We start from the raw sequence: 24277 nt of genomic DNA, 5'->3' as shown, positions 1-24277 counted from the left end.
AGTCTTCAGCCCAATACTAGAGAAAAACCCTTTGCTATTTTTGAAACCAGCCCTTGGGTAGCTCAAAGATAACATATGCATTAATTTTAGGGCTCAACCAAAAGGGTGGCTCATTTTTTGCAACATTTTCACCAGCAACAAAATGCCCCTACCCCATTTTGTGAATTTTCAGGGATTGCATCAAAGCGGGGAGAAATTATTCATCCATAGAGAGTGAAGGCAATCAGTGATCCAACTGACCAGGATCACCCATGTGACTGATGCAGCAAGTATTAACCTCATTTTCAATTGGCTTTGTTTGTCCTAAGTGATGTCATCATGATAAGTTTCCAGATCTGATTGGCTACACTATGATGTCACCACACCTACTACATGCATTTTGATGGACTGGGATCACTTTAAGAAGGTGAAAGAAGCTCTAACTAGGAAAAATTGCACTGAAGCAGTAGCAGAGAAAGGAAAGCTATTTTCATCCTGAACACTGAAATGGGCCAACAATTATCGATAGCACAGTCTTGTCTTGTAGCATATAGTTCAGTGCTACCAGAGATTGCTACTGCTCCTTCTTTCCACATCTTCACTAAGATACATTCCACTGGGTTGGACCCAAACCATATTAGTAACTTTTACATCCCACTGAAATCAATGGGCTGCTGTTAGTCATGACTAACATTTCATATTGGAATGGAACCTAAGTGCAACTAACTTGGTCTGGATCCAGTCCATTGGTTTTACTGTGGACCTATATCACATCCCATAAATAAAATTAAAAGGTCAAATATTGTTTGAGCTAACACAAATTATAACTTGTACTATCATTTTAAAGTGTATGATTAGTTATGAAAGTCACCTGAGTTCAATGAGAAATGTTCCTTCCACCCCAAGGTCATTTAAAATCCCAGCAATGTCACGTTAATTACCCATTTGGAAACAGGCTGTTGAAGAGCAGCTGCAGCCTAACTAGCATAGTTCTCTTTTAGTCACAAATCCTTTGGTTACCAGGACACATCTTCTTTGCTTTAAAAGGTGCGGATTTCAGTGTTGACAAGTTGTCTGCTTGACCGGTTATATCATGTGGAGTGATGTTTTTCTAATTGACATTAAACAATTCTACTTTGTCCTTTAATTAAGAAATGCGGCTAACTAGAAAGCACAATCACAGCCAGAGACTTTAAAGGGTCTCCCTTGGTAAATTAGAATGATTTGATAATGATTTTTTTAGATAAAAAGCTAATGTTTTGAATATACTTCCTGACCCACAGAGGAACTCTCATCCCTATTTCCATGATAAGGCTGACTTTTTTTATGCTTTCCTATCAACAGTTCCTTAACTTAAAGAGCTAGTGTATCTTCAGCAAATTTATTTGCTACCCACAGATGGGCACTCTGGAAGGTCATGGAATTTATACAGAATCAGTATTCTTGCTCCAATTAATTTGCCTTCTACAGAGATGATTTGGAAGCATCTTGCCAGCAGCATTCCCAGTCCCATTCATTCTTGGCCAGGGTGATGGGAGGTGGAATATAAGATCAGAATTTGGCAGGGAATGATGACTTGCTGTAATGTCAATCAGGAAAAGGGCTTTTCTACTTTGGCAGAAGAAAGGAGAGGAAGGTACATGCAAACAGGCTAAGGTTTTTCAGCATTAACGGAAGGAATAGGCCAATATTTTCCATGTTCGCTTGTTCAAACCAGCTTGTGCTACTCTTAGCACAGCAGGGTCAGCCATGCTTACAGAAATCAAACTGCAGCCTCAGCCTTGTACCTCATCACCGAAGATAATCGCTGCTATCTACAACTTATTTTCTGCTCTGGCTGGCTGATGGCAATGATGTATGAATCACGAGTGATGTAGCTCCATCTGCAAAAGACCAGTTGATCCTATACAGACATAAAGAGGCCCACCCTCACCTACCCCAAAAAGACGAAATAAGAGGAAGGATGACTTTTAACAGGGGATTGAGCAAGCATGAGAAGTAAATCATAGAGGGAATATATAGTCAAAAGAAGCAAAGACTAATTTGAATGGTGACTGGCATTTTCTCACCCAGGCTAAACACCAAAATTGTTTTTGACAACTTAGACCAAGGCTCAGCAGAGGTTTAAGACAGAACAAATTTCCCACTTGCCATTACATGCAAACCCTAACAGTAGCTTTCTGGGATATTCTTAGAATATTATATACCTACGTGTACGAACAAAGAGGGTTTGTTTGTGGTTCTACAACATATAGTCCTAAAAGGTATAAGAACAGGGAGATATACATATACATATATACATATATGATCCTAAGATAAGTTAACATAAGGAAGATCATGGAAGGAAAGTTCGCTGTTGCCACCTCTCCTCCTGCACTCCCTAAAAAGCCTTTCTGGGGGCAGGGGGTATCACCCAAAGTCAGGCAGAGGTCCACCCAAGTTTGAGTGATTCCTCCCTCCTCCAGCAGCCCCCTGTCCCCCATCCCACATTGTTCAGGAGGGGCCCCTGACCCTCCAGAGAGGCTTTTCATGGGGCACCAGTGGCTGCACAAGAGACAAGGGGATGGAAAGCTTTCTTCTGTGAACTTCCTTAATGATTCAAGCCATATTCACTAAAAAAAGAAGTCATTCATTACCTTAGATTCCCAGGTCATATTGGAGCAAAGAGGACACTCTTTAAAGGATACATGTTTCTTCTGTATACGGGACTGTAGAAGCCATTCCTCCAACTATGTAGCTGTAGAAGGAGACTTCCAGTGTGTAGCAGTAAGAGGTGTCATCCAGTAACCCGCCAAGGAAGCGACGTCCTGTCCCTGCCTTAACAGCATCTCGATTGAAGGAGGTGCTTGACTGTAAGGAAGAAGATGAGAAAGCAGATGAAGCAGGGTTTCTGCCATGAGACGAAAACAACAACAACAGGATGGGAAAGGTATTTGATTAGAAAAAAACCCATACAAAACTTACACTTCCAACAACTGGGGAATTAGCCAAGTGTCAACAGTTCTGCGAACGGTTGTGCCGGAGCTCCCTCTCCCCTTACGGTAGGTACATTATGAAAAAGACCTATTTATTTATTATTACCTTTGTATCCCACTGTTTTTCCTCCAAGGAAGCCAAGGTGGCTTACATAATCCTCCTTCTCTCCATTTTATCCTCACAACAATCCTGTGAGGTAGGTTAGGTTGAGAGTCAGTGACTGACCCAAAGTCACACAGTGAGCTTTATGGGCAATGGGGACCAGAGCCCAGATCTCCCGGCTCCCAGTCCAACATGGTAAGCACTACACCACACTGGCTGTCCTAGGATGAAGCAAGTTGAAGGCTCTATGTATGAGTGCTCTCTATGTATACTGCTTGTCTTGTACTATTCTCTGCTCCTTTTCATAAACTCTAAATGACACACAGAGTTCTGCAATGCAATCCTCAGCCTATTTGGGTCCAATCCCTATACATTGCCCCTCCCCCCAGCCCCAGATTATGTGCTGCATCTGAAAAACACACCACCAATTGTGCTCGAAAGAATGTAGAAGGTGCTATTGCATGTATGTTTTTCCCTAACAGGGCAAATAAATAACACTTTTCAGGAAGAGAGATTTTCATTGGGAATACAGCACTTGAAGAAAAGGTTAACCTCCCCACCCCTGCAGCACTGCAGTTCCAGTCCAAATCCCACTCACCCCCTCTGGCTGCTACTTGCTAAACTTTAAAGAAGCAGGAGATTCAATCACATATTCCCATCATCTCCTCTAGTTAGGTCCTAAGATCTGGATCGAAGAAGAGAATTCACTAAAATGTAAATAAAGTCCACTTAAAGCACAATTTTATTGACACATTCTATATAGTCAAAATATGGTGAAAAGATAGGCTTCTGAAAAGTGCTGGAGTTGAACTTTCCAGACACCCCCCCCCCCCATATATATACACAGAAGCAAGTATATCACATTGGTCAAGATGATTAGTTTGCCTTAGGTAAGCCCCTACAGCAATCAGCATTGCCGCCCCCACCATCCAGTAATTAATAGGGGAATTATACATATAATAATTTCCTACATTTTAACCATGTTTTCAATGGAGAAAGAGGATAAATGGCTTTAGGAAGCTGTTTACTGTGTTGTATTTCTGAATTCTAAACTGGTATTTTATTGCTTACAGTTTTGTGATTTTTGATAGTAGCTTGCACACTTTTCAATGGAAAGATAGAATATAAAAATGTTAAACAAATATATAAAGCTGGGTTGGGTTTCGTAAGGCTTTGTCTTGTTCTGGTCTGAAAAAAAGCCCACAAGGCTCAGTACAAGGCAGCAGCCACATTAGTCAAAGTGGAAGACAAGGCAGACTGGTACTTTCAGCACCCAGGAGAGCTCCTAGTGAGCAAGTCGTTCCAACATGAGCCCTGTTCAGTTGTTCTAAGTTGGCATCACAAGTTCTTTGGAGTCAGCTTCCTTGCCACTCCGGGACTCCTGGGTCATGACAGGGTTACCAGGATAAAACATGACAACTGCTTTAGCACTCAAAGCACCATGTAAATACCTAATGTTAAAGAAATATTATTGTTATGCCTTGAAGGAACTCTAAAGGCATAGTCCTGCTCAGTATATGTGGATGGATGCACTACTCTAAGATCAGTTATATATAATCAGGTTTGTCCCTGTCCCAGTGCTGCCATAGTCTTCTTGCCCTTCCTTCCTTTTCCTGCTGTACCTATGGGGCTCCATAGTCTACAGGGGGATGAGGACACTTTATTTTATGACTAGAGTTCAGAAGACTCATTAAACTACATTTGTTTTCTAATCTGTATACTTATTAAAAGACACTGTAGGTTTTCTGGTCACTGAACGTGTGCAATACCTTAGCCTTCTGTTCTGCATCCAACCTAGGGCAATGCAGTTTTCTATCACAAAATAGGGAATGGATTTGTATCATACTGTGAGGCTGTAACAGCAACTAGGTGGAGTGAACTCTTTGCCTGGACTGCAGGTAATCTACTGACAAAGCAATAAAATACTTCCCAGGCCCATCACAACCCCCTGAAGCCAGCTGTCTTTTCAGGCTGGAACATATGCTTGTTCACCCCATGCAATACCATGATTGCCAGGAATCAGAACCTGAGAAAATAAGGATATAACAGTGATTTTTTAAAAAATACAGACAAATCCTTCTGCTTGCAACTAGGACTTGACAGATCAGAGATGCATATACACTCATGGCAGCCCTTGATAAATGAGGTATACAGGGAGGCTGTAGTTCAAAGATTCTTGCTGCTTTATTACCTTCAATAAGTTCTAAAGCTTCTCATGTCATTAAAAAAGCTATGTTTTGCAGGTTAATGAGAAGCAGGTGGAATTCTGTTCCCTATTAGCAAGCAGCATGTTTCATATGTTTCCCTTAAGTTTTAGGATACATTCCTATCCCTTTGTGCTAAGGGGAACTCCAAAGCATCCTTTCCAATACCATCTAAAGTACAGCAGAATGTACAGTTTTGTTAGGGAAGGAGAGAAAATGAGTGAAACCCAAAAAAAGGGTAGGTAGGACAGGACAAGGTGAGGAAATGATAAAAGAACAGGGCAAATAAACAGCAGATAAAGGAATTGTGGGAGAGGGAGCCCTTACTGTATCACATCTCAGAACAACTTTCACTAGCAACATTTCAGGTACACATTGCCATCTTGCAACCCCTTAGCACAGTGGAGCCTGGCAGCTTCAATGTCACTGTGAATCCATGCTGGGTTTCAGTCAGAACCAGTCAGAACTATAAAGGAGCTATCCAAGGTGCTGAACCCATTTGGGGGAGGAGATATCTTCTTTAGAGTTCTGACTGGTTCTGACTGAAACCCAGAACAGATTCACAGCCCTACTGACATCACAGCCGCCAGCCTCCACTGCCATAGCGGTCGATCCTACAGCTTGCCTGTTAAAAAAAAAAATCTGTCTCAGGTTTTCCAGTGAAAAAAGCCCAAGTGATCAGTTCTAGGCCTGGCATCAGCAATCTGGCATGGTGGGCCAATGCTGCAGGTAGACTTATACACCAACATCAGCCAGCCCTGTAAAAAAAAATGTCATTTTTTTGTTGTTGCTTTTAATGAGCCAGCACTTCTCTTTGTAGTGTGCCAGGCCAAATAGCTGCAGCCACCACCTTCAATATCCATACTGTCCATCCCCCTCCACAATCTACATGTTGATCAAGGGGTTCAGAGGCATTTGGGATGGCCCCGTGCTGCAAAGACGTGCCGAGCCATGTGGTAGCCTCCACCACCAACATAATCTTCTTCTTTATCACCAGTGCTTCTGGTCCCCATTGGAGCACTGAGGATAAGAAAGATGATGGCATGGGCTGGAGCTGCTCTGCTCTCAGCATGCCACCACCCATCCACCCTGCAGCCCAGCACAGCCTGTATCCATCACAGACACAGAACGTATGCTTCTTTTTGGAGAAAGTTGGTGGTGCCAGCCAAAGTAAGTCACAGGCAAATCGATTAGAGAGCTACTCTACTCTTCTTCTGTTTTCTTGAAAGAGTCTATTACTTTTGAGCTCAAGTCACTTTTAGGCAAGCACACTGAGTGCATACTTTAGGAAAACAGCAAAGCAACTGCATCCTCAGTCAGACTTTTCATAGATAATCATGTTATCAAATAAAAGAGTGTAGTAATGGCCTGGTCTGACCAGGAGCAGGTGCCCACAGGGTTGATTGAGAGCAGTGAGTTTACCAGGTAAGACCAGAGTTGCAAGATCTCAGAAAACTCTAAGTGAGAAACTTGTTTCAGCAAGATCTAAACTCCAAATAAGCCATTTTATGCTTCTCAGCCCAGACTACCCTTCTCAGGCCCTTCCTCTTTCCTGGAGAGTTGTAAGCTTAAAGGGCCAGTCTCATGGCTTGGAACCTAGCACCTAGTAGTGTGTCTCATCTGTATTTGTGCCCTCTTTATTCAGTGCTTTTCTTGGTCATCCAACAATAGGGAGGGTGAGGCCCAGGCAGGGAGGTGGTTGGTTCCTTGGTAACCTCAGGCTCAGCAGTTGCAGTCTTTAAGGATCCCTTTTCAAGGGTATCTCTGCTGACAGGCATGAGCTCAGGCCCAAAGTCAGGGGCTGTGTCTGGGTCTAGGTTCTCCATGGCCCCTGCTGTTGAAAACCTTGTTCTGGCTGACCTCTCCCTATCTAGGTCAGAGTCCAGGCTACTGCAAGAAGTGGGTATGATGCTGTTTTCTTAATGCTCTGAATGTCTATTTGATTCCTGTTGGCCATTTGTGGAAGCAAAATTACAATTTTATATGCCACAAGTGACTGAATAAGAATGTTCTATGGCATTTTCTAGTTCTTTGTGACAGACTTCTGTCTAAGTAGTCTCATGCTATGGAAGTTTATGCCCTCAACCTCTACAACTATGAGCATCTTAAAGATGTAGCAGAGGAAAGTAATGGTAAAATTGACCCTAAGCCAGACAAAACTGGACAACATCCAAAATAACCTGATGGAAAAGACAGAACAAATCTTAGGATGTAGGAATATAAAGTTTTATTCTTCAAAGTAGCCCAAGAATACTTTGAAGAATAAAACTTTATTTTCCTACATCCTGAGACTTTTTCTCTCTTTTCCAAGAAAATTGACCCTAAGCCATTTCTACCTACATCTCACTGTATTCATAAATTCCCTAGATAAAATAGAAACTTTGATATACAACCTTTGATAGCCTATCACTTCTTTACCAATGCTGGTTAGCAATATTTAAAACCTATGAAATGCAGTAGGCTTCTCCATAACACAAACATTTTAATTTATTTCTTTTTGTATTGAATTTTGAGGGACTTGAAACATATCTGGGGGTAGATGTGGGAGAGCTGCTTTTAAGGGGTTTTTTTTTGCTTCATTCTAAAGGTGCAAACAAATACCAATAAACCTGTGGGCACACAGCTCTAATTGTTGGTTGGATCACTGACAAAACTCACCACATGCAGTTTCACAACATCTTCAGATGCAAGAGAGATTCTTATTTAACTTCCAAGCAGCAGTACCATTGAGTATTTTTTTAAAAAGCTACTCAGGTGTGCTAAGGCTAAGCAAACGAGTGTTTGACACTTTCCCAAAGATCTATAACAAGGGGTACAAATGTCATAAAGGAGGTACGGTAAAGATCAGAGCACCCTGAATTTGGGAAGCCATTAAGAACATCTAATTTCCTGGGTCTGATTTAGTGAGTAAATTCAACAACTAGAACGGTATCCACGGCCTTCCAATTTGGATGCATGAAACTGACAATGAGAAGGGCCTTAGATCCCATAACAATACTTATTCCATCTCCTTTGATGCCTTCTACCCAGACAGATAAAGAGAAGAGACACTGGGATGGATGCTGCACCTCCATGTGACGTGGCTTAGCTAGATTTGGATCAAAGGAGTGAAGCAAGATGTTCTGCAGCAGTAGTTCTTCAAGGAGTGGGGCTGGTCCCCTGGATGAAAACCCTGGTGGTGGGGCTTAGTTATCAGTGTTATTTTACTATGTCTTACCAGAGGTGGGGAGCAGAGTGATTGAACTTGATCTTCTGGATATCTCAGTATGAATCTCACCAGGACTAATGGAATGTGGGCATATGCAGTGAGAGGCCACTTCCATACGTCTCATGTTAAATACCTTTCAAGTAAAGCTGGCTCATATTTATTATGCTAGAAAAAAAAGCTACAACAATAACAACTAGAACTTCATGCTCTTTTGTTTAGCCAGCCTATGCTAGTTCTGGGGATAAAAGAACTTTAGTCATTCCTTTTGTATCAATAAAACTGCCAAGATGTGTTCCAACTCCAGAATCTTTCACTATGTATAAATATAACAAACAAAAAACCCTACTGGTGTTTTTTTTAATAAGTGTAACTTTTACTGGTATGCTCTTTCAGGACAGAAATTGCTTAGAAAATTGGTTTCATCCCTAAACAGATGGGATTTCTTCCTTCCAGGCCTTTTAAACAATTTATGCGTACACAAAGTGGCAAGAAGGAAACAGGAAGATCCAGTTGTGTGGCTATTTCTTCCTTTCTGTTATTTTTGGGGGCTACAAATTAATTTGAAGACAGCCCTGTGGGTAACATGACTAGATTGGCTTAGTATCATGTGACAAATCGGTTTAATTTAGCCAGAGATATCCAGAGGGCTGTTGTTCCTGAGCAACCAACATTTGCCCACATTCAGTTTACCTCCTCTTACTTGTGCCACTAAAACCATTGCCACTGGATCCAAAATCCCTACAGCATGTCCAATGAATAGAAATGTATTGCAAAGAAGCAAAAAAATTGAAATAATAGCTCCACTTGTCTTGCTAGAAATGTCACTGGTATAAAGGAGACAAGGGTCATTTCTATTGCATTATCATTGTAAGAAATTCCCAGAGGAGATCTGGTTATCTTACATGTAAGCAAAATGCAGCAGCAAGTCAGATTTGTGGTGACAAGGAAAACATAGCTGGTTTTAGTCTTAACAATAGAACAAAATGCAGAAAGCCCATTATCTAATCCCAGCCATCCAATTTCTGTGTCACTAACAAATGTATTATGGCATGAGCTTTCTTAGGTGAGAACCTACAGTGTGAGATGACCATATCATGCATCTGGCAAAGTAAGCTCCAATAAAAAGCAATAAATGTGACTATCTCTAAGTGGCCAGAATTCGTCACTCATTTGTGACTTTGTGTATTATAATTAACAATTAGTCATTTTATTATTTCTACTTCACAAATTGCAATTATCATTTTATTTTGTTGCAGAAATGATTAATAATAACATGTACTATTGACCTGAAAGTCTAGTCAATTTAATCATAAGAGAACAAATTATATGGAGCTATGATTGTGTTAGATTGTCAAATGTGCCAGGCATTCAGGAGATGCACTAAATTTGGACTTTGCTATACATTGCTCTTTCAGCCCTTTGCAGTTGAAAAGGACAGGTAACTTCAGCAAATACCTGATGGTCATTCATAACCCAAATGATCGTGAAAGAAGAGGCTGAGTGAAGAATGAATGAATGAATGGCAAGATCTTATGTCCCATTATTTCAATGGGACAGTATTAAGTATGTGCCTAATTCTCTCCCATTGAAATCAATGAAACCTTAAAGTCCTTAACTTTGGCTAATTCCAGAGCTGCTTTGAAGCCACGGAAGCTCTGTTCCTCTGAAATGTAGGGAACAACATCAGAAGCTGCCTTATATTGGTCATTGGGCAGTACAGAAAAGTAATAAATAAATAAATATCCAGTCAGACTGCTGGTCCACGTAACTTACTAGTGTCTACACTGACTGGTGGTGGCTCTTCAAGGGTCTTTCCCAGCCCTACTGAGAGATGCCAGGATGTTTTGATTAAAATTTTTGTACATGTTTGAAATAAAAAATGCTGGAGTTTCAAACTGCTGGTCTTTCAGTGACCTCCTCTAAGAAATAATAAGTGCCCATACAGAGGGTTAATATAAACAGTCAGATCAGCTGTATAAAAAAGGTAATGAAAGACTTTGGATAGCTTTGTAATGCATGGTTCCCATGCTGAATTGTGAAGAATGCAGTACAATAGGCACAGAAAAGGTATTAGGGGAGGCGACCACCCAAAATAAGCGATGCTGCTGTGAATTTGAGAAGTTATGGGATGGCTAATCAGGGCAAAGTGAAGGTGAGCAAATGTCATTCAGCGGCGGGTAGCACACGTACTTTGTTAGTACCCACTTACTACGGGAGGTACACCGCCGAGGCTCCAGACTGCTTGAAGGTCTGGCCCCCTGATTTGGACACTCTGTTCGCTAAAGACTGGGTCTGGTTACATCATTAATGGTGAGAGAAGGACATTTTAAATATGCACAGTGGTTCTCTCTCCCCAAGGGAATGCTTTCCTTTCCTTTGGCTATACTCCAACGGGAGCTAGCTCTGTCTATTACACATGACTTCCAGATGACTGCCTTTTCAGATTTTAAAGCAGGTGACTAACATGACCCCCATCCCCCACCACTGCTACCCTTGGCAGGAGTGTGTGGGTGCCCAGGTTCTGGTTGCTCATTATTACTGCTTTGCCGGGAAAAATATAGGATTCTTGGATGGATAGGACACTAGGCCCATTTTGGATGGATAGGGTAAAGCAGAGGTGTTGGGCTTCTTCTAGTCTGAGGGCCAAATTCCATTTCAGAGACACTGGGGTCATGTTCCAATAGTGGGTGTGGCTGAAGGCAAAAGGGATGAACCAAAGGTAAAAGGAGGCAGGGCCAAAACTACCAGCATATTTTAGCTTAAAGCTCTCACTGCCAGTGACTAAGCCTTAGGAGAGTCTTCAAGAGAGGCATTCCAACCATTTAGAATGTGGGGGAAAAAACTGCACAATTGCCGGGAAACCACCAAATGATCGGACGTTGAGGAAAGGGGGGGGGGCAAGAAAAGGGAGCATCACCATCTGGGGAACCCCAGAGGCCCAGACTGGGACCCCAGGCAGGCCAGATTTGCCCCCTGGCCCTGAGTTTCAACACCCTGGAGAAAAGGAAAGGGCTACCAATTTGTTCAAGACATCTCAGTCTTTACAGCCAGCCCCTAGCATTGATGACTCCTCCTCCTCCTCCTCCTCCTCCTCCTCCTCTGCCTCCTCCTCCTCTGCCTCCTCCTCCTCCTCCGCCTCCTCCTCCTCCGCCTCCTCCTCCTCCACCTCCTCCTCTGCCTCCTCCTCCTCCGCCTCCTCCACCTCCTCCGCCTCCTCTGCCACCTCCTCCTCTGCCTCCTCTGCCTCCTCCTCCTCCACCTCCTCCTCCTCCTCCGCCGCCTCCTCCTCCTCCGCCTCCTCCTCCTCCTCCTCCGCCTCCTCCTCCTCCGCCTCCTCCTCCTCCTCCTCCTCCTCCTCCGCCGCCTCCTCCTCCTCCTCCGCCTCCTCCTCCTCCGCCGCCTCCTCCTCCTCCTCCACCTCCTCCTCCACCTCCTCCTCCTCCTCCTCCTCCTCCTCCGCCTCACATTTCTATACTGCCCAATAGCCAAGCTCTCTGGAGGCTTTACAAAGATTAACAACATTAAAAATACAGCATACAGAGATTAAAAGCCATTTACATAAAAAACACACAGACAATATACACAAGAGAACATATATCTAAACTTCAAAGCAATCTCAAAGCAACTGTAACCATGAGACATTCCAGGATCGATTAAAACTTATAATAAGCTGCCAAATGCTTGGGAGAAGAGAAAGGTCTTAACCTGGTGGCAAAAAGATAACAATGTTGGTGCCAGGTGGGCCTGGTCAGGGAGATCATTCCACAATTTGGGGACAACCACCGAGAAGGCTGTCTTCTGAGCTTCCCTCGGAGTAGGCAGCTGGAGGAGGGCCTTAGAGGTTGAGCATAGTGTACGGGGAGGTTCATGTCAGGACAGGCACTCCATCAGGTATTGTGGTCCCAAGCCGTGTAAGGCTTTATAGGTTAAAACCTATATAGGCTAGGGAAGAAAATGAAGTCACCCCTGACTGATTTTGTTGGTTTCTTTTTACTGGAAACAGAACAAATAGATGCCTCTACTCCCATCACAAACAGCATACTTAGCCATCCCCAAGCGAATGCTTGGTTCTTGAAATGCTAGGCTGCTTTTGATGACAAATCTGCTAACTAAAAGAAGTGATGACTAGTAAAGGAGGATAGTCCAAATCCAGGTTTAACTTCACATTACAAATGATGTCAATGCATCAGTTGATAACTATATCAGTGGATACCCCAAAAATCTGATGAATCAGCCTTTTTTCATGGACTTTTGTCCATGAAGGATAATAAATAGATAGGGTAAGTAAAAACATGTACTGAGCCAATGTATGCTGGTAAAAGCCTTTGGGTTGCAAAGGACATCATCAGACAGAATGGATGAGAACCTAATTCTTGGCTATAAAGAGAGTAAGGCTATGTTCAAACTGGGACTCATGTTACTTGTCACTTCAGTTTCATCCCTCACTCTCTGGTTACTCATTTAACTTGCTTACCCATATATCTATAATTTCTTTCCCCACAGCTGCAGGCTTGGTTTATTTTATTTTTCTTAATAAGTACTGAATTTCACTGTGAGGCAACCCCGCTCCAACACTGATGAAAATTTATGAAAATTTGATGACAGGGTGGTGGGAGGACATTTTTAGGAGGACATTTTTAGGTAGGATCCTGAATTGATCAGATTGAGTTTCTGTCAGGAAAAAAAACAAAACCTGGTAGATATAATTAACAAGAAAATGGTTCAGGGATTTACAAATTGCTCCAAAACTTTCCTAGGGACCCAGCTGTGTGGAGGAAGCAACTTCTGACCCAGCGCATCCCCAGACAGAACATTCATTTTTCAAGAGCAATTGGTGTGAGTGCAGTGGTTGCAAAATGTGCCACTGTCTTCCTATCAATCACTGCAGGGCAGCAGCAGCTGAATATAGGGGCACACTCGATCAGACATTGTAAGTGGAGTGGAGCCTTTGCACAACTACATTTTAGAGTATGGGAATAAGCTCCTCATTCATGAAATACCCATGATATGGTAATGCTAATTTTCCATGATATAGTAATGCTAATTAAAATAAACCATTCAAGTGACCATCTTCAGGATGCTGTTTTTGAAGCAGAAGGCCAGGATTTGCCTGATCTTTGACTGAGCTCCAATCACGCAGAGTGTTGAAAGAAATCCCTTTGAGTCTAGACTGACTGCCAGCATGTAAAATCCAGACAAATGACTGCTTCGCCAGTGATTCCCATTCTGCAGCAAAGACGTTATTAGTGTGGGACTCTGTACAAGGAGCCTGCATTCAAAAAGCTTGTTCATTATTAATGGAATATGAGCTTTTGACATCAAAGGGGATCTCTTATGTATGCTAAACGGTGGTGCAAAAAAAAAAAAAGGATCTGCATTTCAAGTCCTCTCTGCTTTTGTCCCTTGTAAATCAATCAAGCTTGACAGATATTTTAAGGAGAGTAATCTTTTCAATGATACTGTCAATGGATAACATAATGGAACATTGTCTTGATGCTGTGTGAAGACATGAAGCTAGTCAATTACGGACAACACTTGACGCAGCCGCCAGTTTTCACTTGAAGCAATTCTAGGGAAGTATTCTAATCCTTACAAATGGCTGCCGTAGCATACAACATAAATGAGACCTCCTGAAGCTTCAGAAAAGTAATTAGCTACAACAGTAACCCATTCCCACATTCCCACACTTCTCAAATGCCGGCAAGCTAACGTTAACAGTGTAGATTTCCATCCTTCTGGAGCATTCAGTGCCTGCTGTGTATTTATACACACAGCTTTCTAATTGTCACTGCTTTGTTCCTCACACCCACAAAAGCATATACTGAGAGTGTCATATCTGCACACATCTTTAACAAAGAAATCCTGGTAGCCCAGCCAACTGTATTCCCTGCTGTTCTTTCCGATACAGCTCAAAATGCTGGGGCTTGTTTATTTAGAAAGAGCTGATAATTTCACAGTCACACAGATACTCGCAGGATTGTACAGACCTTGACGCACAGAGTGTTTGTGACACCGAGACAGAGCTATATGCAAACAGGGAGGGGCTACCCTGTAAAATGCCAGAAAATGGCCAAAGATTAGCCCATGTCATCTGTATTGTACTCGCATGTCACCAACAGAGAGGATGTTAGAGATTATTCTAGGAACTGTTAGCTCACTGCTTCTCACTGATGGAAGGTCCATCGGTACTGCCTGATGAATAAGAAAGATTTGTAATAAAGTACACCCACTGACCTTGTATCAGGCTAAACAGCTGAAGTTTTTAAAAAAATCAAAGAAAAAAACATACGTCCAAACTCAGCATAAGAAATGCAAGCTGCAAATTAATCGTATCGATGAAACAGGAAGCATACTATGATATTCAACAATAGTAGGCCTTCAGCTCTTGGTCCAAGTTAATTCCTCCCTGTACAAGGTGACACATTAGAACTGCTGACTTGAGAAGCAGTGAGCTAACAGTTCCTAGAATAATCTCTAACATGTCGGCTGCCAGGATGTGCTGAAGCCTGCCAGTCACCCCTGGATGTGACCCTGCCAATAAGGAGCAGGAGGGAGGAAATTTTTATTTGGTTGTTGACATCCATGCTTTCTCTTCCTAAAAGGCCTCCTTTAGGTGGCAAGTAAGAATCTAGGTGGCAAGTAAATGCACCCTTCTTTTTCAAATAGGGAAAAAGAGTTCTTCTTTTATCCACTGTGGCAACACACATTGCAGCAGTTTAAAAATTCAAGCTTAGAATAAACACTGTGGGACAGTGTTGTGGTCAAGACCAACGTTCCCTAGACCAAACGGCACCCTGGGCAAGCAGTGTCCCACTCCATTTGTTCAACTTGTGTGTATGGAGACAGAGAAGAGAAACAGCATTTGTAGCCCACTTCACAAGTTTGGTGCAGGATCTATAAGCAGAATTTATCTTCATCCTATAAGACAATTAATTTGTTGCAGCCGGTGCAGAATGTGACGACCCGCCTGATTAAAAGCAGCCATCAGCAAGACCACATCACTCCAGTGCTAAAGGAGTTGCACTGGTTACCAGTGGTTTTTCGGGTCCAATTTAAGGTGTTGGCGTTGACCTTTAAAACACTATGTGGTTCCGGCCCAGTCTATATTAAGGAGTGCCTCCAACAGCACCAGGGATGCTGCTCAACGAGATCGGCCTCGGTAGGCCTTCTGTCAGTCCCCCAGGACAGCTAGGCTGGTGAGGACTAGGGAGAGGGCCTTTTCTGTGGTGACCCCCACTCTATGGAATTCCCTCCCTAGTGACCTCTGCTATGCCACCTCTTTGATAAGCTTCCACCGGGCTTTAAAAACCTGGCTGTTCAGGCGGGCATTTGGGGTGGGTTAGCGTTTTTTAGAGCAGTGTTGTTTTGTTAATTTTTTTTGTCCAGTTGATTATGTAAATTTGTTATTAGTATTGTATGCTGCCTAGAGTGGCCAGGTAGCCAGTGGGTGGCTAATAAATCAAATAAGTAAATAAGTAAATAAATAAATAAGTTTGCATGCATGGCATTTTTTTCTGGCATTTTACAGGGTAGCCCCTCCCTGTTTGCATATAGCTCTGTACACATCTAAGCCATTAGTAACATCCCGAAGAAGACTGTGAAATGCACAATTAAACGATTAAAATCAGTTTAATTGACACTTTTAATCACCTAAGCTTTCTGGAGAGATACATCTAAGAACGGCAACAAAGCCTACCCTTGTTTTCTGATCAGTTGTGTACCTTACTGCCGCAAAGTAATTTCTGGGGAATCTTGATTAAGTGAAACCATGAGATGCAAACACTTTCTGCATTACTCTTTGATGAGGGTGCGGGTGGGGGACCTCTATAGACAAATGGGCTTTTTTGCTGATCACTTTGCTTCCAATATGCAGACTCAGTTGCTTGTGAGACTTTGTTGTTTCTCTGTAGCAAAAGGTAGAGAGGCCCTTTAGCTTCCCCCCCTTTCCTAGGCCATCAAAATCTCCAAACATAGGTGCTTATAATGTTGCTTGTTTAGAATAATACAAAATTAAAAACAAATCAACAGCTGGAACATCCACTGGTGGCATATGGTGGCTGGTCTCACACTGCCAGAAAATAAAGTACTGAGGGGCTACAAATAGCAGGGAAAGGCGGGGGAACTGCATCTGTCCTATATGGTCAGAAAGAAATACAAGATAACATCCAATTTCTGCACAAAAACAGGTGCTCTTGCATCCAAATGGCTGGGTTTTTTGGTGTATTCTTAGAATAACTGCCTCACTGGATCAGACCAAATGTCCATCGTGTCCAGCATGCAATTTCCAAATATGACTACTAGCAATATGACTCTGGAAGCTCACAAACAGGCACAAGGGCAGCCACCTCACCTTGTCGTTTATCCCAGGCATTTGGTAGTCAAATATAAGATACACTGCTACTGAACATGATGGTTCCTTTCATTTAGCTTACAGAGGAGCTGAAGTAAGCCCCATTGTACTTAGCAAGACATCCATGGGCCTCCACTTTAAGTCTCAAGGTTTCCTGCTTCACTGGTAGCATAGATAGGAAACCCCACCTGGGATGGCTCAGGCAAAGTGTGGGAGAGGCATTTCTATCTGGGTCATCTTAGGATTCACAGGAACTGGGCTGGGCAAATACATTGTGCTCCCTGAGGCAAATACCTCCCCTGCCCCTCCTGCTTCATTTTCCATACCACAGGGATGGGAAGCCTCAGGCCCAGGGGCCAAACCTGGCCTTCCTGGGGCCAATATGGCCCTCCAAGGCTGCCCAGATGGCCACACAACCTTCCTCTGGCCCCATTCCTTTTCCCTGCCCAACAATCACTTGGAGGTCTCCCAACTTTTGTGCAAATGTTTCCTCATTCTAAAAGGTTGAAATGCCTCTCCTGTGCCTGAGTTACTGGCAGTAACAGCTTTAAGCTTCAGTACGCGGTATTTTTGAAATTCTGCCCCACCCCATTGCCTTCAGCCCCACCCACCACTGGATTATGGCCTCCAAGAGCTTCTCCAACATTAAATTTGGCTCTCAGGCTGAAAGAGTTTCCCCAGCCTGGTATACAGAACGGAGGACTGGCTGTTGAATGTTACGTCAGCACTGATGATGGGACACCATCTTCTCCTGCACACACCAGCAGGCTAGCTTAGTGGGCACAGGGCTGGCTGTGTGGTACATAGAGATGGGCTCCATCCTCTAACAACTTGCCATGTCTTGCTCTTGGCCCCACATTATGCCTGCTCATGGCCGACTGCAAGGAGGCAGCTGTGGCATCTGTGTATGTCAGAGGAGCAGAGCAATGCACATGCCTGCTGTACTGTGTAGCCTGGCCTGGCCACCACACTGCCTTCTCATTCAGTTGGGGGCCTTTCCCAACAGCACTGTCTTGTGACGTGTTGGGAGAAGGTGACTAGGCTTGCTTGCTGCTGGCCTGGGACAGACAGCCTGACCCAGCAGCAGCAAGCAAGCAAGCATCATTCCTGGGGCATCAGACTAGGAGGATGGGAAAAAGCCTTATGGGGATCTGGAGGAATGACCAGGGAGCGGCTGTCACTGCTTGCACCCAATCCCCAGTAGCTGTCCCAATTCTGCCTAATGGTAGGCCTGGCCCTGCATGGGAAATAATGGCCAGAAAAAAGTTCTTGGGAAATCTGAAGGGCCAGCTACACTCTGATGAACCTGCGCATATGTTAAGATCATCATCGGAACCCTACTTGCTGGCCCACCATTAAGATCATAAGGCTGGTGGGCCCTAGATAGGGCCCTATGGAACTCCTGCCCTTGGAGGTCCTTCCCAAGAGATAGATACATCTGGCTCTATTGGTTGTTGTTTCTGAGAGAATTTTAAAAATGTATTTGTTTTCTTTGCTGTTTAATTGAAAATTTTAAAAATTATATATGCTGCTTTTCTTACTGATTTATTTTTAATTTGGTTTTAAAATTAATGTATGATTTAATGTTATATTCATATAGAATGGTATGTCTTCTATTGTAAGCCACTTTGGGAAGGCTGCAGGCTAGAAAGGTGGCTAAGAAATGCATTACATCAGCCTTCTTTAAGCTGATGCCTTCCAGATGTTTGGGACTACAACTCCCAGCATTCCTCACCACTGTCCATGCTTTCACATTTCAGTGCAGACTTTAAACTGGCTGAGCCAGTTGTGGGAATGCTGTGCCATACCAAACGTGGACCCGCTACACTGAAGCCTTCCCTTTCCCACAAATGCACCCCCCCATGCTGCAATCAGGCCTGAAAAAAGCCTCCATTGTCACTAATGGGTTTGTTTAAAAGCCTGGTAGCAATGGGGAATGGGTGACATTTTGGGGATGGCTGCAGTGGTGGGGAGGGCAGAGTTAGTCCCTCCCTCCCCAGCAGCCACTCTCCCCAAAAATGTTTCTCTTCACTGGAAAACCCTCCTTACAGCAATTAGGATTTTTAAAAGCCTCCATTGGCACTACTGGAGGTTTTAAAAAGCCTCCATTGGCACTACTGGAGGCTTTTAAAAAGTCTCAGTGCTGGAGGGAGCAGTGAAACTGTCTTATCTCCAATCAGTTATTGAAGATAAGGCAGGGAAGCTGGAGGGCCAGATGGGGACCTCCTGTGTGGTGTCAGGCCCCTAGATTGGAGATTCCCCATCCCTGGACTACAATGAAAGGTGGCAGCATATGCACAACTGGCTTAGCATAGTGTCATGGCTTGCAGTCAACACAGGCTGCCTGAACACTGTGGCTGCCCAGGGCTGAAAGAGTTGTGTGACTAGGATCTATTTAATAATATGAAAAACATTTACAAAGAAAACAAAATATAATAGAAGAAGCGTTGCTTACAAAGGAGAAGTCTTCAGCATTCTGGCAGAGTAGCTTGGGGAAAATAGCCTGCCTCTGAAATCTTTCCTCGTCTTCAAAAATGTTCCCATACATAAAGCCATTCATCATAGTGGAGTGAGCATGGATGTCGATATAGAATTCCAGGGTAACTTTCTGTATAGAAGAAATACATACATACACAAGATAAATTGAAAATGTATTTCAAAAGAGAATCCAGCTATAAAAGCAGCTATGTCATCCCTGAAAATGAAAACATACAGCAGTAGGGATTGTTGTGCGAGAATGAAGATTAGGGCTGTTTCAGGTCTTTTCCAAAGTGGCATATACAATCCTAAAATTGACAGTCCTGTGCAGATGTTTCTCTTTGAGATGTTGTTCACACATCCCACTATTCAGTGGAAATTTGTCAGTCATCCATACTGAAATTACAGGAGTTACCATAGATCTAAATACTTCTACAGGGGTCAGGAGAAGAATTATTCTGTTTCCATCCCTCTAAGAAACACAGAATAGTGCAGTTCATTGATTATCTGTTCCCTCCACGCCAAGCCATTACAAATAGTCTAAGAGATTAGCTTACATCATCTTTGTGTTCAGAGCGATGTCAGTACAGATAATAAATCTTTGTAAATTTTCTGCAGTTTCTTGTTCTTACAGCTGTTCCCCTGCACAGGGAAGACGTGTAGGAATTTCTCACCTCATGGTGACATTTCCCTGTATGCAGCAGTTAGGCACTCTCCATCATGGATACATCTCCATCTGAGAGCTTCTCTCCCGCCTGGTACCAGCTGCCACTGCTGAGGACTTCAGAGGGAGAGAAAGCAGCATCCTTCCACTGTGTTTAGATCTAACTCTATGACCTGCTGAACTTAGATTTCTGCATTGAGCAGGGGGTTGGACTCAATGGTCTTATAGGCCCCTTCCAACCCTGCTATTCTATGATTCTCTGAACTTTGTGAAGAATCTAGTGCCTGAATTTGCCTTTTTTCTCCTCCCTCCAATCCCTTTTTCCTTTTGTGTCATGTTTTTTAGATGATAAGCCTGTGGGCAGGGACTCTTTTATTTCTTATTTTTGTAAGCTGCACTGGGAGCCTTTTTTGGCTGAAGGGCAGGATACACACACACACACACACACACACACACACGGTGGCCCAAAAGTAGGTATATAGTTGTTTAGAATGCTGATGGGAGGGGGAGAGAATTTTCAGTCTTCCAGTACTGCTTTAGAATCCACTTTCTTTGTTCTTGACTCAAGTTCGCTGCCATCGTTCACAATATCAGTAAAAAACAACTAAACAACTGTATACCTACTTAAGGGCCTCACTCCCCTCACTCTCTACACTTAACTGATTTAACTGCCACTCCCTGTCACTCACTCTTCCCAACTGTCATTCTGACTCCACCCACACATCTTCTACTCACACATATGCCCTCACCCGGTGCCAGCTTGTCTGGCTAAAAGGGGGGGGGGCCATTGCGGGCGGGTGGGGTGACATGATGCAGGGGCCTTTGATTGGTGCACCCCAGTGGCACCACCATGCAAGGAGGGGCAGGCTGAGTTGCCTTAAACTCAGCCCCCTTCTCAAACTCAGCTCTCTGGCTCAACGCAGCTAGAGAGAACTACAGCTCCGCCAGAAACGACGACGCCGGCCTGCTGGAGACCGGTGTCGTCGCGCATGCTAAGGGCCCCGGCTCTTGAGGCTGCAGTGCGCCCGCCCCCTCCTTTCTCCTCGGTCACGATGAGGGACTTTGGCCTGCTGGAGAACGGCTTCGTCCTTGTTCCAGCCGCCTGGACCCAGCGTGCTTCTGCGCGCCAAAATCTTCGCTTGGTGATATTGTTCGCCTCCCTCCCTCGTTCGCCGGCTCCTTTCCTCTCGCCCGCCCGTCCGCTCGGTCTCCTCGTGTACTCGCTCTCCTGCCCACTCGCCCGCGCGCTCGCTCAACCCGCCCGCCCGCCTGCCCGCTCGATCGCCTGCCCGCCCTGCCCGCACGCACGCCCGCGCACTCGCTCAACCCGCCCGCCCACTCGCTCGCTCACCCTGGCCGCACGCCCACCCGCTTGCCTGACAGGCCTGCTGGCCGCCGGGCCTGCTCACAGCCCGCCTGCCGGCCTGTCTACCCGGCCACCAGCCTTGCCGGCCTCTTCCTCCTCGCCTTGCCTGCCTCCCTGAGGTGTTGCTCCCGGCGGGAGGCGTCGGCGGGCGGGTGACACAAACACAAACAAGCCGGTGTTTGCCAGTGGCAGCGCTCCAAGCGACGGTCTGACTGCCCCCCCCCACTGGTCAGCCGAGCCTGCCTGTTGGAGGGGCGCCTAGCTGCTGAGCCAAGTCCGGCGTGTATATCACAGCCCGATTGGTCGCCTCCCACGGACTTGGGACGTCTCCCCCTCCCACCCAAAAAATAATAAATAAATAAATAATAATAATAATAAAAAATAGGAAGATCTGCGGCTCAGTGGTAGAGCACATGCTTGGCATGCAGAAGGCCCCAGGTTTAATCCCCAGCGTCTCCAGGTAGGGCTACGAAAGAATCCTGCCTGAAACTTTGGAGATCTGCCGCTGCCAGTCTGTGTCAACAATTCTGTGCTAGATGGACCCAGGGTCTGACTCAGTATAAGGCAGCTTCCTATGTTTGTATGAAAAGAAAGCTTTAACTAAATAAATAATATTAATAATAATAATAATAAAAAGAAAAATTCATTAAATTACGATTATTAAATATTTAATTAATGTAACAGCGGCGACTGCCTGTTTGGCGCCTCCCGTGACAGGGTGCTCTCGGCTGTGGGCGCCCACGCTCAAACGCAGCTCCATCACCTTTGGCCCCTGGCTGCGCCTCTTGAAAATCTGATTTTCTATCTAAACGGTAGTGCAGCGCTCCCATCTTCATCTCCAGGCCTCTCGGTCTGGAACTCACACCCACAGATCTTAAGACTGTGGGGTGGCTGCCTATTGTCTGGGGGGCCCAGAGGCTTTATTAACTCTTTGATGGTGTCAGGAGCTCCTTAGAAGGCTCTCTCAGTCTAATCCAGTAGCCAAGTCCAGACATAGACAAAGGGATTCTTTTCAAAGATTTATTCTTCCTTTGCAACTTAACAACTCTACAGGTATCAGCTAGATCTGAGCAGCAGCATCCCTATGCCCTAAGTTGGAACAGTTGGTCCCTGTTTGAAAAGCAATTACTGGCAGACCCCTGAATATAAGGACTAGGGAGAATCCCTCCCCTTTCCCCTTGGATCCTCGGGGCGCAGCCGTTGAGTGCGCGCCTTCACTAAGTCTGCTATCTGTGCTCGGTCACTCCCTTGACTGCTAACTAAAACTAGGAATGTGGGGGGGAGGAAACTCTGTCAGCTGTTGGTCCTGGGAAAGAGGAGCGTGCTCCTCTCCCAGGAGCGACTGCTTTTCCTCAGCATTAGAACTACTCTGGGATTCTATGGGCTCAGTGTCCACCCTGACAGATTGCTTGCTTAATTCACCTCCTGCATCATGCCTCCTAAGAAGGGCCAGAGTGGTAAGTAAGGGAATGGGAGGGCCCCGCCCCCCCTCCCCAAAGTCCGCTGCCAAGGCCCGATTCTGACTCTGATGTGGACGCAGACCCGGTACTGGCATCAATTTTTTCTCATTTGGAAGCTGCTGAGCGTTCCTCGGGGATCCCTCCTCCTCCCCTGGCCAGGCACAAAGAATCCTCAGTGGTCCAGCACAAGCGAACACGACAGCAGACCCAACGCTCGTTGCTCCTTTCTATTTCAGATCGCCTGGACGCTATTGAGGCATCCACCTCCTCTTCATCGGCTCTTCCAGAAGGCTCACCGCCTTCAGCGGAGCTCCTCCCTTCTGCTGCCTCATGTTCCCTGGGCGCACAAGCAACAACCTCGGTTTTTTCCAGCTGGGGATCAGAGTGTGCCCACGATTGGTACAGCTCGTCTCTGGATTCAGGGCACCCGGACGCCATTGAGGCCTCCATCTCGCCTTCGCAGGTTCACCATGGCAGCACCCCACCACTGTAGGCAGTCCACCTTCCTGCGGCATCTCCGTCAGCAGTGATCCAAGCAACATCCTCCTCCTTGGGGTTTCGCCCAGGCGACACAGCACACCTGAAGGCGGTCCGCCCTCATGGGGCATCTCCATCAGGAGCAATGCAAGTGGTATCACCTCCCTTGCTCCCGGGGACCCAGACACGGCTGCCCTGGATATGGGTGAGATGACTGCACCTCACCCCAGTTGTTCAGACGGGTGACCCTTAGGGCTGTGGGGTTGCTGCCTTAGCTTACCTACCTGGGGGCGGCTGTCCCTCCCATTGTCATCTCCCTATATGACGCTCGGGCCGCCTGCAGCCCCGTCAGTCACACCCCAGTAACCCCAGCCGCTTAATGCATCATCTTACAGGGTTTTTTCCTGGATTAATTAGGATCCCTCGCCTGCCCCCGCCCGTTTTGGACATCCATGTAAGGGGCATATCAGATCCTTACGCTAATCTGGCGAGTTGTATTGTCACCAGGGCTACTCCTTCTTGTAATATCTTTCGCCCGAGGAGGTGTGCGAATGGCTTGTTGAGGCCTCTCGCAAGAGGGCCGCCATTGCCCTTCTGTGCGTAAGGACCTGTTTGACCAGGACCTTTCACTCCAATTTTGACTCCTTCCCAGCTGGGGTCGGCAACAGATCTGGCAGTGGCCACATTCACCAGGTGGTCTCCCGCACTGGCCCTCGGCCTATGGCGGGTCCGCTGCTTCAGCACTGCTATCTGTGCTGGGAGTAAAGCCCCAATGGGCACATGCTCCCAGGACACGTGCAGTTTTCATCGTGAAGGCTCCCTTGTAGCAGTCAGCACTCTTGCACCTCTTGTCCAATGCTCGAGGAGGGTAGGGTCCCCTTGGAAAAGCCGAGGCAGTAGGAAGCTCTTGATGGCCAAAGCCTAGTAAGGTTGGCGCTGATACTCCGGCTTTAAGACACTACCCTACTGGGGGAACGCGTCTTAACTTGGAACACGGTTTATGCTAGGTTCTA

General features: G+C 45.2%; 1 protein-coding gene across 1 annotated transcript in view; it reads right to left on the bottom strand.

The window, feature by feature from the left end:
* The window catches only part of BEND5 (BEN domain containing 5), a 1382785-nt gene that overhangs the window by 108119 nt on the left and 1250389 nt on the right, over window positions 1-24277 (bottom strand). Inside the window, exons 10-11 of the mRNA XM_084852552.1 lie at window positions 19275-19427; window positions 2667-2829 (exon numbers count right to left, since the gene is read on the bottom strand). Coding sequence (XP_084708678.1) covers window positions 2667-2829; window positions 19275-19427 — 316 coding nt within the window. The remainder of the gene's footprint in view (window positions 1-2666; window positions 2830-19274; window positions 19428-24277) is intronic.

The sequence above is a fragment of the Heloderma suspectum genome, chromosome 4, assembly GCF_057233095.1.
Source record: "Heloderma suspectum isolate Gila_16-S chromosome 4, 16-S_ref, whole genome shotgun sequence".
NCBI classification, from domain to species: Eukaryota; Metazoa; Chordata; class Lepidosauria; order Squamata; family Helodermatidae; genus Heloderma; species Heloderma suspectum.
The sequence above is the reverse complement of the archived record's forward strand: the minus strand, read 5'-3'. Positions and strand labels throughout refer to the sequence as shown.